This window comes from Saccopteryx bilineata, chromosome 1 (assembly GCF_036850765.1).
Source record: "Saccopteryx bilineata isolate mSacBil1 chromosome 1, mSacBil1_pri_phased_curated, whole genome shotgun sequence".
NCBI classification, from domain to species: domain Eukaryota; kingdom Metazoa; phylum Chordata; class Mammalia; order Chiroptera; family Emballonuridae; genus Saccopteryx; species Saccopteryx bilineata.
In genome coordinates this window covers 226,207,375-226,226,460 of record NC_089490.1, presented here as the reverse complement: position 1 = coordinate 226,226,460, position 19,086 = coordinate 226,207,375, and the positions used below count along the sequence as shown (strand labels likewise).

At 37.8% G+C, this 19,086-nt stretch overlaps 1 protein-coding gene across 10 annotated transcripts in view; it reads right to left on the bottom strand.

Annotated features, from left to right (window-relative positions):
* CDC42BPA (CDC42 binding protein kinase alpha) overlaps positions 1-19,086 on the bottom strand; it is a 228,025-nt gene that overhangs the window by 75,578 nt on the left and 133,361 nt on the right. For all 10 annotated transcript variants that reach the window (XM_066237055.1, XM_066237008.1, XM_066236995.1 and 7 more), the window contains 6 exons: positions 15,260-15,507; positions 11,306-11,411; positions 6,608-6,732; positions 2,495-2,600; positions 1,937-2,085; positions 442-533 (listed from right to left, as the gene is read on the bottom strand). In XM_066237055.1, coding sequence (XP_066093152.1) covers positions 442-533; positions 1,937-2,085; positions 2,495-2,600; positions 6,608-6,732; positions 11,306-11,411; positions 15,260-15,507 — 826 coding nt within the window. The remainder of the gene's footprint in view (positions 1-441; positions 534-1,936; positions 2,086-2,494; positions 2,601-6,607; positions 6,733-11,305; positions 11,412-15,259; positions 15,508-19,086) is intronic.

Below are 19,086 nucleotides of genomic sequence, written 5' to 3'. Positions count from 1 at the left end.
CCCCGGCGGGGGTCGAAGGACCAAAACACAGGGGTCGCCTAAAGCCATCGGAAATACATATCGTTCGACCCCCGCCGGGGTCACGACCCACAGGTTGAGAACTGCTGCCCTACAGCATGTGAGAGTAGTATAAAAATTAATATTTTTCCAGTCACAAAAAATTACTTGTGAATAATCCATAGTACTGACAAAAGTTAAATTTATGACAAAGTGAGTTCTCCTGTTACAATCAAATCTTTAAACAACATGTATTAAACAAAAGGACTCCAAGACCCACCTACCAAATACGTGTGCATGCACCACACTACACCCATCTATCCATAAATGCAGAACTGCTTAGCTGAACAATTCTTCCACCTACACAGTAAGCTGATTCTTGTGTAATAAAGTGCAGTCCTACAGAATATTAAGTCCTGACTGATGCAAAAAACATTCCCATACCCTTTTCAGATCTCAGCTCTTCTGTGTCCTTTATCAGCTGTTCGATTTCTGATAGCAGTTCCAAGTTCTTCTTCTCTGAATCTTTTAGTTTACTTAAATAAGGGAAAAAAGTGAAAAATGTCATTATTTTTACTGCTGGTTAGTGAGCCATCATTTACTTGAACTTCACTTCACTGGTTTAAATGTGAGCCACGCTAACAAAGGGAAATGCAGACTACCAGGAGGAGTACACCTAGGCTGCTATCTGTTCGTGCGAATAACATTTTACCAGAACACAGCCAGGCTGGTACAGCTCTGTGCTGTCCATGGCAGCTTTGCCATGGCAAGAGTTGAGTAGACAGAGATGATCTGACCTTTTATAGAAAAAGTTGTTGACCCTGACCTAAATTATTAAATTTTAAAATGTCATAAAATAGTTAATTTCAGAATTCTGTTAGACTTCAAGCACCTATGCTTATAATTTTAGTTTGACTCATAACTCTGATTTCTGAATAAACTCTTATGTCCTACGTGTAAGAAGAAAATCAGTTATTCTAAATTACAACACAGACAATGATATTCAGTAGCTCTTCATGCTGGGATCCGATTTATACTCTCCAGAGAAAGATTTTTTTCCTATTTTCATATCTCCCTACCATATTTAAGTAAAACACACTTAATTTATGTCTACATTATTTATAACAAGACTTTATCATTTGACTGCAAAAGATTCATGGTATAAGCTAGAATACAGATGGTACAGGCCAAAATACAGATGACTGTATTTTGCTCTGACTACATGTTTCCTTTTTTTTTTTTTTTCCCCTGAAGCTGGAAACGGGGAGAGACAGTCAGACAGACTCCCGCATGTGCCTGACCAGGATCCACCCGGCACGCCCACCAGGGGGCGATGCTCTGCCACTCCGGGGAGTCGCTCTGCCGCAACCAGAGCCACTCTAGCGCCTGGGGCAGAGGCCAAGGAGCCATCCCCAGCGCCGGGGCCATCTTTGCTCCAATGGAGCCTTGGCTGCGGGAGGGGAAGAGAGAGACAGAGAGGAAGGAGGGGGGGTGGAGAAGCAAATGGGTGCTTCTCCTATGTGCCCTGGCCAGGAATCAAACCCGGGTCCCCCGCACGCCAGGCCGACGCTCTACCGCTGAGCCAACTGGCCAGGGCACATGTTGCATTTTTAAACTAAAATAATAAATTCTTAAATGTGAGAGAATTGAGTATTTAATGGAATAAAATCTGAGAGTCAACTAAATTTTCCAAATAAGGGGAAAAATAATAGAATATTAATGAGTCCTATTAATTTCACTTTACAGACAAGCCAGAGGAAAATAAGGCCGTGTTAAAATCTCATCACTGCATGAAAGCAGCTATTCACTTTCAAATCTTCGTAATTTTTTCTGGTCATCACTTTGAAAAAAGTGATAGGAAACTAAGCATGTAACTTCTCTCAAATACTTCTGGACCAATGTAGAAGTTTTCTAGTAGGATTATATTATTCAATCTTACCATTCTGTTATGATGTTAGATGCTTTAACTTTATTCAGTTCTTCTTGGATAGCCTGTTTTGCTCTTATTTCTGCATCCAGAGCTGACTGTAACTCCAGTCTAGCTGACATATCCAGTTTTGCAAAACGACGCATTTTCCAGGGCATATCCTATGAAATAATATGATTGTTTTTAGCTCCATTTTTTACATTTAAATTTAGTAATCCTAGTGAAGTTGGAAACTACTTAAAAGCATTATCTTTCTCCACTAACAAAAAAAGGATAGAAACACTGCTTGTGGAAATATATTTTTTGTTAAATTCAGAAATAACTGAGCACTCACATATAAATGAATTTATTTTTTAGTTGTCAGCAATATTGGCTAGCCATACAAATTACAGGTAAGCAGCTATGTTTTATGATTTCCTAAACTGGAACAGACTTGGAATAACTGATTTCTCATTAAAAACATTATAGTAGGCTAAGGCCTAGACAAACTAATTAAGTACTCAGATTTATCAGTGTTATTGAGGCTTCCCTGTCCCCATTATGATGTCTCTGTGCAGAATGGCAGCTTACTGTTGCTCGTGTGCCCAAGCTGGAATTTCTTAATGCTTCTAATTCTTCAGTCATTTTAGAAGCTAAGGCCTGAAGGTATCCTCGTGCATCCTTTTCATCACTGACCCTAAAATGCATACACACAAAGACAGAGGTAAGATACAAAAGTAAACAAAACTTCAGTGAGATATATATTATTTTAAAGCATCATAAAGAAAGTGAAAAGTGACAGAAATTTAAAGATGTTCTAAAATACCTTCTAAAAGTGGAAGAGGTTTACTGAATTTGTTCATTTATCGACTAATTAAAGCTGACCATGTTGGCCCTGGCCAGTTGGCTCAGTGGTAGTGTGTCGGCCTTGCGTGCAGAAGTCCTGGGTTCGATTCCCGGCCAGGGCACACAGGAGAAGCGCCCATTTGCTTCTCCACCCCTCCCCCTCTCCTTCCTCTCTGTCTCTCTCTTCCCCTCCCGCAGCCAAGGCTCCATTGGAGCAAAGATGGCCCGGGCGCTGGGGATGGCTCCTTGGCCTCTGCCCCAGGTGCTAGAGTGGCTCTGGTCACAACAGAGTGATGCCCCCTGGTGGGCAGAGTGTTGCCCTCTGGTGGGCGTGCCGGGTGGATCCCGGTCGGGCGCATGCAGGAGTCTGTCTGATTGTCTCTCCCCGTTTCCAGCTTCAGAAAAATACAAAAAAAAAACAAAAAAAACTGACCATGTTTAGTAAAGTCCAAGTTACTGATACCTGATAAATTAGTAAAACTTCATCCCAAACCACAGAAGTGACACTCTTGTAATCTAACATTAAACTCCCTTCTCTCATGATTTCCAAAGAATATTAAGATTTCTCATTAACTGGAGTTTGCCATTTTATGTTATAAAAACATAATGCACCCTTCTTCAAACTACAGTATGCTATACTTGGAAGATTTAGTTTAAAATAGTGTATTTAACAGAAATCAAAGTTGTATAGTAATAAAAGTCTTGTTTTCTAAAATGGTAAATAATAAAAAATAAAAAATTAAAGTTTACTAACAGTTTCTATTTATTGTCTTATGACTATCTTGCTGATGCAACTACTCTGATTTAAAATAGAAAAGTTTTCAAATTATATTCGATAAAACAAATTCCATATATGAGAATTTCTCAAGAGAAAAGTTTGCTTTTGTTACATCTACAAAACAAGGGAAGTCCGAAGCAGGAAGTGCCAGCATATGAAAATCAACAAAAGGCTCTATTCTCAAGAATGAGAATTACTTGTATAGGGAAAGCTCTAATTCCACAAAGAAAAATACTGAAACCTGCAATGCTCAGAAGTGTATTCTAACACACTCTGGGGAAGACCATTTGCTTTGCACAGGTTGTTGTTTCTGAAGAATGTTTCATGAAATGTGCATGTATCTATGATGTGTACAGCACAGAAATTTAAATCTTGAGCCTTGTTTTAGCATCCTTGGACTTCAGATTCCTGAGGAGTCAAGGGGATTATACATGCCCCAGAATGGATGGAGTAGGACAGTGCATGTCATCACACTACTTGGAAGAGTGCCCAATTTAAAGTTTAGGAATTATTTCTGAAACTTTTATGTAATATTTTCAGACTGAGGTTGACAGTAGGTAAGTAAAACCAGAGAAAGCGAAACAGCAGATAAGAGGGGACTACTGTATATTACAAGTTTCCAAACTTTGATCTTTATAACCTTGGATAGTTGTATGTAGAGAGTTAATTTTCAAGTAGGTGAGAACTCAGAATAGGGAGTATATCTTTTTATTTTAGACTATTAAGTATTTAAAAATTTGTTATCTAATACAAAACCATTTCTAAATAACATCTTCAAAGCGAAGTGACTTCTTTGTATTCCTGATTTCTTCTGCTTAATAATTTCACTTGGATATTAAAAATATAAAATGAGTATTTTTGTGGGATTACATACCACTCTAACCCTGTCTACCAGTCCTTTCCAGTGAGTCCACATTTAAAGCTCCCTTCCTTTCCCAGAACCACTTTCCATTCCATTTGAACCAACCACGCTAGTCACTGGAAAAGATCAATGGTTTAGGAGGAGCTCAGGCTAGGGGCAGATCAGCTTTGTCTTCTAGAGTCTTTAATTTATATTTACTTTAATTATGAACTTGATTATATAATAATGAAGTTACAAATAAATATTTGTAAGTTTTTTTTGTTTCTGTTTTTTTATTTTTCTTAAGTGAGAAGCAGGAAGGCCGAGAGATAGACTCTTGCATGCGCCCAACTGAGATCCACCCGGCATGCCCACCAGGGGGCAATGCTCTGCCCATCTGGGGCGTTGTTCCACTGCAACCTGAGCCATTCTAGCACCTGAGGTGGAGGCCATAGAGCCATCCTCAGTGCCTGGGCCAACTTTTGCTCCAATGGAGCCTTGGCTGCAGAAGGGGAAGAAAGAGATAGAGAAAAAGGAGATGGGGAAGGGTGGAGAAGCAGGTGGGTGCTTCTCTTGTGTGCCCTGGCCTGGAATAGAATCTGGGACTTCCACATGCCAGGCAGACACTCTAACACTGAGCCAACCAGGCAGGGCCAAGAGTTGTAAGTTTTGATATAAGCTTGACTAAAGATTAAAATGATTTTGCTTCAGAAATGTAAACTTGATGACAAAGATATAAATTAAACATTAATGAACTATTTAACTGCACTATTTAGGACACAACCAAATTTCTACAATTGGGACATTTTCCTTTAGATAGTCACTGAACAGTCACATTCTTTTTTTTTTTTTAAAGAGAGAGGAGGGGAGACAGAAAGACAGACCCCCACATGCACCCTGACCGGGATTCACCTGGCAAGCCCACTAGGGGGTGATGCTCTGCCCATCTGGGGTATTGCTCTGTTGTTTAGCAACCAAGCTATTCTTAGCACCTGAGGCAGAGGCCATGGTGCCATTCTCAGTGCCTTGGGCCAACCTGCTCCAATTGAGCCATGGCTGCAGGAGGAGAAGAGAGAGAGAGAGATGCTGGGCATGGCATATGTGGAGAAGCAGATGGGCACTTCTCCTGTGTGCCCTGACCAGGAATTGAACCCAGGACATCCACACACTGGGCAGACACTCAACCACTGAGCCAACCGGCCAGGATGAATAGTCACACTCTTAAGCTCAAGGTGAGTTAACATAACAACTCTACAGTGAAGCCAGTATCTAGATACTTAACTCACTTGTTTAAGATTTTTAAAAAAATGTTTATTCACTTTTGATTTAAAAGGAGGGTATTAATCTGGTATAAGTAAGGAAAATAGCATGAAAAACTAAAATTTCCACTAAATGATTCATCAATAAATACAAGGTGGAGCAAAAGTAGGTTTATAGTTGTGACTAGGCAAAACACCATTTACCCTTGTATTATTTATTACAGTATTATTTTCCATTTGAACAACTGTAAACCTACTTTTGCCCACTTTGTATATGAAGAAATAATTTGTTTTCAGATAAATTAAACGTTCATGATTTGCCAAAAAGTTAGAAAATATAAAAAGTCATACTATTTTCATTAGAAAATAAAGTCCCCATTGGATTCTACTCTCTTCATATACTATAGAAATATACAAATTTTTACAAAAATCAGAATCACCTTAATGAATGAATATGAAAGTTACTAACGTAATTATTCCAAATTAAATCCTAAGAGCTCAAAGAACAGATGATAAAACTAAACTGTAACCATTTAAGGTTTTAAAATGTCATGTGTGAACCAATCTGTTATAAGGATGAAAGATGACGATAGCACATCTCCAGTTTCTAAATCTTTCTCCAGGTTTCCTATTTCTTAATCACAAATAACAGCAATTTTGACTGAAGAAAGGAACATCTAGAGCTAGTGAATGACTTTCTTCTGTTCTTTAAGGACCAACTGTCTTAGGAAAGAATAACAGTTTCTTTTCTTAGAAATAACAGGTTTCAATGATGCTGTGTACAAGCTGACATGGTATATTTGTTGGACTTAGACAACACAATGGAAAACACAGCAGAGCACAGATCAGTAATAAAGTTATGCTTTTGGAGTAAGTTATTTTTTCATAGCAAAAAATAAGGTAACTTGTTAGTCACCTCCTGGAATTTATACCAACTTGTCCAAAATCACCCATAAAAACACATTTAAAAGAGTACTCACCACTGAATTATTTCTGTGATTTGGGCTTCCCAATGTGCAACTGACTCTTTCTTGTCTGCCAGATCTTTTACTTCATCTTCTAACTGCTGGTTGCGCAGACTTACGTTTTCATACAGAGTGGTAAGCTGGAAGGCAGTTTCAAGACATATGACTTTTAGGAACAGGAACTCAAGGTGCTCAAGATGCCTCTTGTTAAATCTTAAATTCATCATTTTCCACTCAAAAATGCTTATCTTCCTCATCTCTTCTTATGACCATTCTGGTCACAGGTTTGGAAACATCAAGTACTCTACTTGCGAACGTTCTCCATCTGCCTAAAGAACGCCTGAGTTCTGCTGGTCACCACATTTCTCATTTTTTGTCTAAAAATGTCTCTTGGATGTATAGTATAAAGTGACTTCCCATGAGCCCATCACCCATCCTTAACAGTAATTCCCACAATGTCAGTGTTAATTCACTGATACTCCTATCTTCTTGCCTGTCCTCCTGTGCAAATACCAGATAGCATATAATTTTATCTATATACCTTTCTGTGTATAGATATCTTTAGAAAACAGACTCACTTTAAATATAACCACAGTATTATCATACTTACACATTTAACAAGTTTTCTGATACCATTACATAGGTAGTGACTGTTCAAATTTTTAGATATTTCAAAATATCAAACAACTTAACAGTTTGTTAAACTGAATCATGATACAACAGTATACATAGCTTAATTAGGCTGTTGCATCACTTAAGACTCTCGCTTAGTCAATTCAGGCTACTGTAACAGAATACTATAGACTGGATTAAAAAGGTTTTTTTCTTACTATAGAAATACTCCTGACAGTGGTCAACTGCAGAAAGGCATTGAGGAAATAAAAAGGCAGCCAAGACTTTACAGATCAAGATTCTATAGAGAGGAGTAGAGCAGAGATGAGCCCAACCCATTAACATGGCACGTCTCTTCACCTGTTTAGAGATGCCTTCCTTTCTCTCAGTAGTTGTCTTTCTCTGGTTAATTCCACCAGCTCTGAAATGATTGTTTTTGAAAAATGTCTACTTTTTTCTTGAGAGGACTCATCAATTCTTCGTGTTAGCATAGCCAGAAGTCTACCAGCTAGCTGTTTTTGAGAAAATTTTCTGTAGACGCAGTATCTTCACTAATTCCTGCAACATAGCCCTGACAGCCCTTAGACTGATCAGTGCTTGGGCTTTCAGATGGAGTGGCAGGAGCAGTAAATGCAGACTTGGCACTGCCAGATCACAACAATTTCAAGCAGTTTTAAATAGGTTTGTTCAGAAGAAAAGTTAATCTTTTCATAATTACTGAAAAAAAAACTATGAACCCTGGAACCAGACTACCTGTGTTCATACCACATTCTGCCATTTCCTAGTCTGTGATTAGCTTAATCTCCCTCTGCCACAGTGTCAAGTACAAAATGTGAAAATTGGTAGACCTCGGAGAGTTATCGTGAGAATTAAATGATGTGTGTGTGTGTGCGTGTGTGTGTTGAAAAGAGAGAGAGAGAACAGACAGGGACAGATAGACAGGAAGGGAGAGAGACGAGAAGCATCAATTCTTCATTGTGGCACCTTAGTTGTTCATTGATTGCTTTCTCATATGTGCCTTGAGTGGGGGGCTACAGTACAGTGAATGAGCCCTTGCTCAAGCCAGCAAATGTGGGCTCATGCCAGAAACCTTGGGCTTTAAGGCAGTGACCTTTGAGTTCAAGCCCGCGACCATGGGATCATGTCTATGATCCCACACTCAAGCTGGTGAGCCTGTATTCAAGCCGGCGACCTCGGTGTTTTGAACCTGGGTTCTCTGCGTCCCAGTCCAATGCTCTATCCACTGCGCCACCGCCTGGTCAGGCGAATGATTTAAATAAAATAATTCAGAAGAGGACAAGCACATGGTGAATTTCACCTAAGCATTAATTTATTTTGTATGTTTGGAAATGAGAAGGTTTTACTATTTGTACATTAACATATCTGGTTCATAATAATTATAAGACCACAGAAATATGCAAAATGCTTATAGCATTTTAAGTGAAAAGGCAGATTAGAAGATGAAATGTACATATGACTGCAATTATGTAATATTATATATACAAACAAAACCTGGAAAGGAACATACAAAATAGTTGTTTTGTGGTGATGAGATCACATGTACCTTTTATGTTGAACATTTCCCACATTTTTTTTTGTAACTTTGCTTTTTCGTAAAATAATTTTAAAACAAGGTACAAATAATATATTTTCTTACTCGAAAACACTTACTTTTATTCCATGGAATAAACGGTTCATTTTAGTAAGTTATCTTTTAATAAAAAGTAAAACTTGGAGACTTCTGAAAATAGCAATTTTCTACTTCTAGTTTTTACTTTTGGGGTTTAAAAATGAGATTGTGAGAATATAGTCTATAAAAGCTATTTAAGTCTCAAAATTAGCATAAAGTTGCTTTTTGGGTTCTATATCTAAAATACTGTTGAGGAATTCTCTTCAAGCTGTTTCCCAAAGGAACAGAGGGTGTAGCAATGACAAAAGCATTCTTCGGCTATCCCTCCTGGTGAAAATACCCAAATCACACCCACCAGAAAACGAGTAAGTGGACAGAAACAGTGAAGATGTGCAGGTTGATGAGTTAAGCAGAGAAAGAAGCAAAAGCTGAAATAAAGGAACAAAAACGGAGAAATTCAAATGGAAGCAAACCCCTCAAACCTTTCCTTATTTCTCTAGGAATGACTATTTCCCTGTTACCATCTGTCACTAAATGCTTGGCTACCATATGAATGTGCTCTCAAGTTCTACTCATCCTTCATCATTACTTTCAATTTAGCAAGAAACGTATTATTTTTATAAACTTAGGTTTTTATTTTAATCCTTCAGTTCTCATCAGAATCAAGAGTATTGTTTAAAAATGACCTCTTATTATGTATTTTTGATAGACTCAGAACTTTATGATTAATAATAAATAAAACCAAGGGATGAATATAAGATTTGATCTACATTTAACTTATTTCTCAATACAAATTTTATTAAACCATAATACCGTAGTCTTTTGGTAGGTAATTTGCTTTAAAATTTTACTTCAATTGGACTTCTAGCGTTTAATTTTATTTTTTACCTCAAGGTAACTCTTAACAGAATCTTAAAATTCTGCCTTGTATACAAAAATGATGTTTAATTTTGGAGTCATATTAGTCAAACATATGAAATAACAATTATGTGACCTATCTGGATAAAATTCAAATATTAGTGGAAATAACTCAGAGTTGCATGGTATCTGTAACTCTTATATTATTCCTAGTTTTAAAAATCTCTTTGTACTCGTTACTGTTTGGTCATTTTCCAGTCTTGTGTATATCAGCTTTATAAAACTGGACAAAACGAACTAACAGAGATCATTTTCAAGTAGTTTTTAACCAAACAACCAAAATTAATTTTAAGTGCTTAGAAAACTAATCCTGGGGAAAGTACTGAGAGAAATGGAAGATGGAATGCAATGGAAAATTGAGATAGAATGAGGAGTCTCTCTTTTATGAGTCGTCATGGTCTTTCAATCTGTTATTGGAACTACTAATAACTGAACGTAAGACTTTTATTGGAGAAAAATTCTAGAAATCATTATAAACACAATTATCCAAGACCTATTTAAATGTAAATAAAAGAATACATTTAAATGGTATTCTCCTGGTCCACATTAGGATTTTTACACTGTTTGCTAAAAGCTGGCACAAGAAGTACAGAATGATGGCCATTCAAGAACTCTGATCCACTGAAAGGGAAAACATTCCTTCAAGCACTTGAAATTCTGTTCATCAATCTGGTTCTTTATAAGCTTAATCTATGGTTCTGCTCTTTAATCAAGCCATAGAGTTTAGGCAGAGTTGGTTTCTTTGGATTCCAACAGACCAATGATTTAACTTCTAGCTATTATCAGTTCTTTATCACATATACAGCATTAGTTGTCAAAACTTCTTCAGTTTGGCCTAATTGTTTCTGCTCTTGCCAAGGGCCAGCCTCCACTTAGTCATGACAGTGTTAAGTGAGGTAAAAAGTAAAAAAGAGAATAGATGGAAAGTGAAGTAAAGAACAAAGGCTCAAAAAATAAATGGGACAAAGAATAAGATGAATTAAGCAACACCCTTCCTCCAGTTGACTCCTGTACAGATTGGTACAAGAAACTGCCTGTATCAAGAAGCAATCCTGTGTATAAGGAAGATTTAAAAAAAATGTACACCAAATATAAAGTTCTATTCACAGTTTCTTTTCCTCCCTTTTCTCTCCAAGTGAGAGGAAGGAAGATAAGAGAGACTCCCGCATACACCCAAACCAGGATCAGCCCAGGAACTCCACCTGGGGCTGATGCTCCCAACCAAGCTATTTTTAGCCTCTGAGACAGAGGCTTCATAGAGCCATCTTCAGTGCCTGGGGTCAATGCGCTCTAATCAATCAAGCATGGCTGCGGGAAGGTGTGTGTGTGTATGTGGGGGAAACAGAGAGACAGAGACAAAAACAGAGAGGAGGGGGAAGGGTGGAGAAGCAGATGGTTGTTTCTCCTGTGTGCCCTGACAGGGAATCAAACCCAGGACATCCACATGCTGGGCTAATGCTCTACTACTGAGCCAACTGGCCAGGGCCCACAGTTTCTATTACAGTGCTGAACACCTAGCATGTGATCAATGAATATAAGATTGAATCACTCACCTTATCAAGTTCACTTGTCAGTTTTTTATTTTCTTCAGTTAATAACACCTTTTCACGTTCATACTGTTGTTTGAACTCATTTTCAAATTCTTCCCTTTCACTTTGACTAACACAATTCAAGACATACAAGAAAAAAAAAGAATTTGAATTAAGGTAAAATGATTGTAACATATGCTTTACCATGAAAAGTCACTTAGATCTTAATTATTCCAAATCCCTTAAAATTAAAAATCACAATCATGTCCTTTAATAGATTTGTCAGCTTAAAAATATCTACTTTATTTTTCATTTGAAAATCTGAGAAAGACACCTGTGATTTGTAGACTTCCAGACTGTGTTCACTTATTTGGTTATGTATATATATACTGGCAAGTGTGGGAAAATGAGGTTAGGAAGAGTATATATGAACCACAATAAGAGTCCTTATACTCAGTTCTTGATAGCACAGAAAATTCACAATTAAATTTCTCTCAATATACTCAGTCAGCCCTTCCTTCCTGTGCTCCTTCTTTCCTTCCTTCTTTCTTACCCCAGTAAGAACTATCTCATCTACTACATTACTTATTTCATTACTATCTCTTATGCTAACAAACTCTAAATTTATATCTGAAGCTTTTCTGGGCTTTAAACCGCTGACTTGCTATCTCCACAAAGATGTCTCCCAGGCATAAGTTCAACATGCCCAACTCAAGAGATCGCAGCACAGAACACGTTCCCACCACCCTCTCTGCCTTCCTCTGTGCTCACACATTCCACTTTCTCTTCTCTTGCTACAGGTGACAATGTAGCCGAGACCAGCCCCTCACTTATGTACCTGTTCAAATACCTGCTATCTTTTCTCCTCCCCTTCCTGAGCCATCTATCAAATAATTACTATCAGATTACAAGCCTGGTGTTATTTCTCCTATCTAAAAAAAAAAAAAGGCAAAGTAACTTTAGGATAAATTTCTCCTCCAGCTACTACCTCACTGTATTGCTTGCTTTTTATAATAAAAGACTCCACGTAACAACAGTGTTACCTATACTCTCTGTCTCCAACTGCTCTCCTTCAGGTCTTTGGATCTCACTATGGGGTGTTTGCTCCTACTGTTCCTGAAATTGTTCTTATCCAAGTCACCAATGACCTTTATATTGGCAAACTCAACTTCCAATAGTTGTACCTCATTTTATTTTACACTTCATCTCACTTGACATGCAGACATATTTGATGTTTTTATCAAATATTTGATGTATTGGCTTCCAAGACACCAAAACTCCCTCATCTTCTTCCTAATATTCTTGCTGCTATTTCTCTATCTTTGCTGTTTCTTCCCATTTTCTCAATTTATAAAGATTAAAGTGCCCCAGGGCTTTGTCCTAGGGCTTCTTGTTTACCTATACTCAGTCACTAAATGATCGCATAGTCTCACCACATTAAATACAACCTGAGTGATAAATACTGCCAGAATTTTTTTTCTAGCCCCGAAATCCAGGCTGCTCTACGGGATGGCTTATCTGACATCTTCACCTGGATGTCTAATAAGCATCTCAAACATGTTTAAAATGAGCTCCTGGTAACACTCCCGTTCCAAACTTGCTTCTCCTGTATGTAGTCTTCCTCTCTATGTCCTCCTAATTGCTAGGGCCAAAACCCTCAGTATCATCCTTGATTCTTCCTTTTACCTTCTCACCTCATATCTACTCCATCAGCAAATACCACTATCTTTACCTTTAAATGCTGGAATTCGAACATTTCTTACCATCAAAAGTGCCACCACCCTTGCCCATGCCACCATTCTCTTTGGCCTGCATTACTGTGATAGCTTTCTAACTGCTTTTTCTCTCACCTCAGTCAGACTATTCTTAATCCAGTTGTCAGAGTAATTCTCTTAAAACAAAAGTCAGTATTTGTCAGTTTTCTGCTCAAAATCCTGCAATATTTCCATTCGACAGTTTAACTCACAATATATACCTGGAAGTCAACTGAACATGACCTACAAAGCATTACAAGATCTCACCCCCATGGCTTCTCATATTCATCTCTTACTATTCTTTCCCCTTAACTCAGCTTCAGTCACATTAGTCTCTTTACTTTTAAAATACTTTATTTTTTAGAGTAGTTTTAGGTTCACTAAAAAATTGATAAGAAGGCAAAGAAATTTCCCACAGGCATATCCTCCCCCTTAAACCCTGGAAACCCCTGATCTTTCTACTGTCTCCATAATTTTGTCTTTTTTTTTTTTCTTTTTCTGAAGCTGGAAAAGGGGAGGCAGTCAGACAGACTCCTGCATGCGCCCCACCAGGATCCACCCGGCATGCCCACGAGGGGGCGATGCTCTGCCCCTCCGGGGTGTCGCTCCGTCGTGACCAGAGCCACTCTAGCACTTGGGGAGGAGGCCAAGGAGCCATCCCCAGCGCCTGGGCCATCCTTTTGCTCCAATGGAGCCTCGGCTGCGGGAGGGGAAGAGAGAGACAGAGGAAGGAGGGGGTTGGAGAAGCAGATGGGCGCCTCTCCTATGTACCCTGGCCGGGAATCGAACCCGGGACTCCCATACACCAGGCTCTACCACTGAGCCAACCAGCCAGGGCCATTGTTATTTTTTTTTGACAGATTTGTTCTTCATAAAGAATGTTCTTCTCATACATCTGTAGAGACAACACTCCCACTGTCTTCAGTCCTCACTGAGAAGTCACCTACTTAGTATCATTTTCCCTGGCCATCATATATATATGTATGTATATATATGTCATTTACATATATATATGTATATATGTAATTTTAAAATTTTAATCCCTCCCCTTAATGCTTCATAGTCCCCTATCCTCTGCCATATTTTTGTCCTTGACATTTATCGTTATCTAATACATTTGATATGTTAACTTATTATTTGTAGTCTTTCAACATAACTAGTGGAAAACTCCATAAAGACAGATATTTTTGTCTGTTCACTGCCATGTTCCCAGTGCCTTTACGCATAGTAGGTTCTAAAAACACTTTTGCTGAATGAAGTACCAAACTGAATAAACTTAGGCTTCTCATATAAGTTGAGAATGATAACAACATATACTCAGTTGCCTAAAATCTAGAAACCTGAGTGTCACTGCTAATTTCTCTGGTCCTCATTTCTCACATATGGCCATGATGCCTCCAAGTTCTGTCTGCTCAGCAGACCTCTGAAATCCCTCCACTTCTCTCCACGTTCACTATCACTACCTAAAGTCCCTTACCTCATCTCTCATAGCTAGGTTCCTATCTGCCTCTGCTTCTTCCAAGTTCCAGTGGTCAGAAAACTCATTAGTCAACAGAACCAATTATCAACAGTACAACGATCGAAATTTCCTTTGAGAGCCAAATTTTTTAAACTTAAACCACACAGGTAGGTACATTCCTTATCTAGGTAGCGCCCGCATGTGGTATTTTGTGGAAGAGCCGCACTCAAGGGGCCAAAGAGCTGCACGTGGTTCGTGAGCCACGGTTTGCTGACCAGGGTACCCCATTCCCCGCACTGTTGCAAGAATAAGCTTTTGAAAGTATAACTATGACCATGTCCTTTTCCTGAACTGGCCTTGAGTAAAGTCCAAGCTCCTTACACTCCTTCATGAGTGTGCCTCTCTATTCCTTCAAGCCTCATTCCTCACTATGCTCACCTTTCTTTTTGTTTTCACAGTGATGAACAGCTTCTAGGCCCCAGCACATCTGGCTACCTCTGTCTGGACTCTCTTCATAGCTACATATTTCCTTGGTTTTAACTTAGAAATAATTTTGTCCAAGAAACCTAGATGCAGTCACCTTTTGTGCCTCTTTTACATGACAGCTGCTTTCCTACCATTCTGCATTATAATTTTCTACTTACCAATCTTAATTTTGGTCTTCTTGAGGACATGAATATGTCTATGCCTCTGTATCTCCAGTCCCTGGCACACATCAGCCATTCAACAAATATTTCCTAGAGGACTAAATAACTTGTTTCTTACCTCTCTCTCCTGTTTTTCTCCAATTTGTCTTTCAAAATCATAATTTCTTTATTCAGAGCAAGTTGCTGGCCTTCTGAATCATGTAGTTCTTTCTTCAGATTTTTAATTTCATTTGCATGTATTCCTTCTCTTTTGGATAATTCTTCTTCATAAAAGATACTTTTTTTTTCCAAATCTGTCTTTAGTTTAGTAATCTCTTGCTGATGTTCTATGCTGTATACTCCTGGTGAGTAACTAATTTGTTTTTGCTGTAAAAGAATAAAAGAGTAGTTCATCTATAAGAATAATATCAAATAATTTCTTGAATATAAAGGATTGTTCATGTAGCTGAATAGTATTTCTGTATATATTCACATAAAAATAATTTATTAAGGCTATTAATCTTTGCCATGTTACAGTTTTTTATCAGTGTATATTCCTTCATTATTATGTATTTTACAATCTTCTTCATACCAAAATTATATGCAGTATCTGTATTTTCTGCAGATCCTTAAGTAATTTTTTGTTTTACACTTAAAACTTTAATTTATATGCAATTATTGCCTGACCAGGCGGTGGAGCAGTGGATACAGTGTCAGACTGGGATGCGGAGGACCCGGCTTCGAGACCCCAAGGTCGCCAACTTGAGCACGGGCTCATCTGGCTTGAGCAAAAAAGCTCACCAGCTTGGACCCAAAGTCGCTGGCTTGAGCAAGGGGTTACTGGGTCTGCTGTAGCCCCACGGTCAAGGCACATATGAGAAAGCAATCAATGAACAACTAAGGTGTTGCAACGAAAAACTGATAATTGATGCTTCTCATCTCTCTCTGTTCCTGTCTGTCTGTTCCTATCTATCCCTCTCTCTGACTCCATCTGAAAAAAAAAAAAAAGATGTTATATACAATTATTGTTGGTGTATGTAGTGAGGGCAAACTCTAACTGCATCTTGTTTTTGATGTGGAACCAATTAAAGGTCATAAATGTATCTGTGTTTTAAAAAGATTAAATTGGGAAAGGGGATGGTAGAGCCAGAATGTACATAAAGAAAAGAGGAGGTTTCTGCAATGTCCAGGGAGAAGTGACAATGGTCTAATCTAACATCATATTTACTCTAGAAAAAAATGATAGGTCTCTGCATTTAGGTAGGGCCTTGAGGAGAAGAAATTTGGCTGAAAGTCATCTTTTTAGAAATTGGGTTGAAATACACTCTTAGAAATGAGGGAGAAAGGAAAACAAAGTCCAAAGATTCTTCCAGGTAGTGGCTAAAGGATAATAGAAACATAGAGATGATGACAATTAGATTTCCTGAGCTTTGTGAGCTATTTTCTCAAGTGATCAATAAGACTTTAAAAACTGGAAGACTATGGGCTTATATTTAGTGACAGCAAAGAATCAAGCTCTGGAGGATACTGTTACTAAGGGCTGAAAAACTGGTTAACAACAGTTGATATAAGTCAAAAGAACACTATCCTGGATTCTTCACATTTGAGATATGTAAATCTTTTTAAGTCAATGGCATCAATGTGGGCCTCAGAAATGTCTCTGGGGTGTCCACTATAACAGTGGTCCCAACCCTTTTTTGGACCATGGACCGGTTTAGTGTCAGAAAATATTTTCACGGACCGGCCTTTAGGGTGGGACAGATAAATGTATCACGTGACCGAGACAAGCGTCAAGAGTGAGTCTTAAACAGATGTATCAGAGGGAATCTGGTCATTTTTAAAAAATAAAACATCGTTCAGACTTAAATATAAATAAAACGGAAATAATGTAAGTTATTTATTCTTTCTCTGTGGACCGGTACCAAATGGCCCATGGACTGGTACCAGTCCATGGTCCAGGGGTTGGGGACCACTGCACTATATTTAACCATCTATTCTTTGACTGTTTATGACGTGCCTACACATGCATGACCCAGACTGTCTAGTTGTTTCTGAGGCAGCCTGGAAGGCAAGGCTCTGTTGGAACTGGAAGGGCTACATCAAGTCAGAGTCCTGCTCTTATGCAGCTGCATAGAAATTATGCCTAAACTGACATCTGCAGCACTGACCACTTTATCTCTACACTGGTCTCCCTTCATCCGTGGTTTCACTTATAGTCATGGTCACCTGAAGTTCAAGAATATTAAATGAAAAATCCCAGAATCAAATAGTTGGCAAGTCTTTAACTGCATGCCTGAGTAGCAGGATGAAATCCTGCACCATCCGGCTCTGCCCATCCCGGGACATGAATAAACCCTTTATCCAGCAAATGCACAATGTATTTGCAACCCATCCTTAGTCACCCAGCTGTTCCGATTATCAGATTGACAGTCACGGTACTACAATGCTTGTGTTCAAGTAACCCTTACAGTAGCCTAACACTGTCTCAACACGTATGTCATTCATCTGACTTCATCCCATCATGTAGGCATTGTGTTATCTCACGTATCACAAGAAGGAGACAGGTAAGCACAGTACAGTACTCACTGAGAGACCACATTCACATCACTTTTAGTACAGTTAGTGTTTTAATTATCCTTTTATTATTAGCTACTGTTGTTAGTCTCTTACTATGCCTAATTTACAAATTAAACCTTAACATAGGTCTATATGTATAAAAAAGTGCATATAGGGTCCAATACTATCTACAATGCCAGGTAACCACTGGGGGTCTTGTAGCCGATCTCCACGGGTAGGTGGAACTACAGTACTACTCTTTCATAATCACCTACAGAACACTCTGAGTTTGCTGTTCTGTTAGTGTAGTTTCACTGTTGGAATAATAACAGTATATACTGAAAATTTCAAACAAAAATCACCCTGAAATCAAATCCTAACAAAGATACCACCAAAAATGTTATAGATTTGTCACTTATTGATAAGGACATAAAAAGCCAAATAAAATATTGACAAATGAAATGAAGACATGTGGAAAAAAGAACAATCTATGGCAAAAGAACAGGTTTTTAAAGTAATTTTAATATTAGCAAAGTATTAATAAGTATGCAAAAATGCTTTAACAGGTTAAATTTAAATAAATTCATACAATAATTTCAGTAGGTACACTTGTTTTAAAGTGTATGATAAAATCCAATACCAATACAAATACTACCTCAAGTTCCACAACAAATAAAAACAAAAGTACAGTAACTCTGCTAACTTAAAAATTATCCATTTTCAAGCTATCAGGCCAAATACAATAATGCTTACTGGTAAAATACCACAAGTACATACAATACATTCAGGAACAATAACTACGAAAAGGATGTCCTCTTTTACCTCTTATTTAATATTAGTTTTTAGATACTCTATCTGACCAAGTAATATGTTAAATTGTTAAAAAGAATATTTTAAAAAGTGACAAAATCATTATTTAATATTAATTTTCACTAGAAAATGCAAATTACTCCCCTGAAAACTATAAGAATTGATAAAGTAAAACAACTGCATATGATAAACACTAACCAATTGTACTTCCAGACAGTAGAGTAGGCAGTAAGAAAATAGTAAGATGTTTCACTGTTAATAGAAAAACAAACAAAAATCACTAGAAATTAATATACACATACAAGAAACAAGAATTATATAAAAATAATTAAAGAAGACGTGAAGCAATAAGGAAAAAGTATCAAGTACTTTAAAGGGAAGATTTCATGATATATAATCAGTATTTCTCAAATTATCTTCCTTGTAAATCTAATAAAATAGCTCTTTAGTTTTTTTTTTTAATGTGGGAAGCAGTGCAGGGGCAGAGGATGGAGACCAATGTTCCCAATACAAGGTAAAAAATAAACCGGTAAAAATGCCAAACAATTTTGAAAAAGGAAGAGAAAAGAGAGAAGACAATATTCTTTTCAGATATTAAAA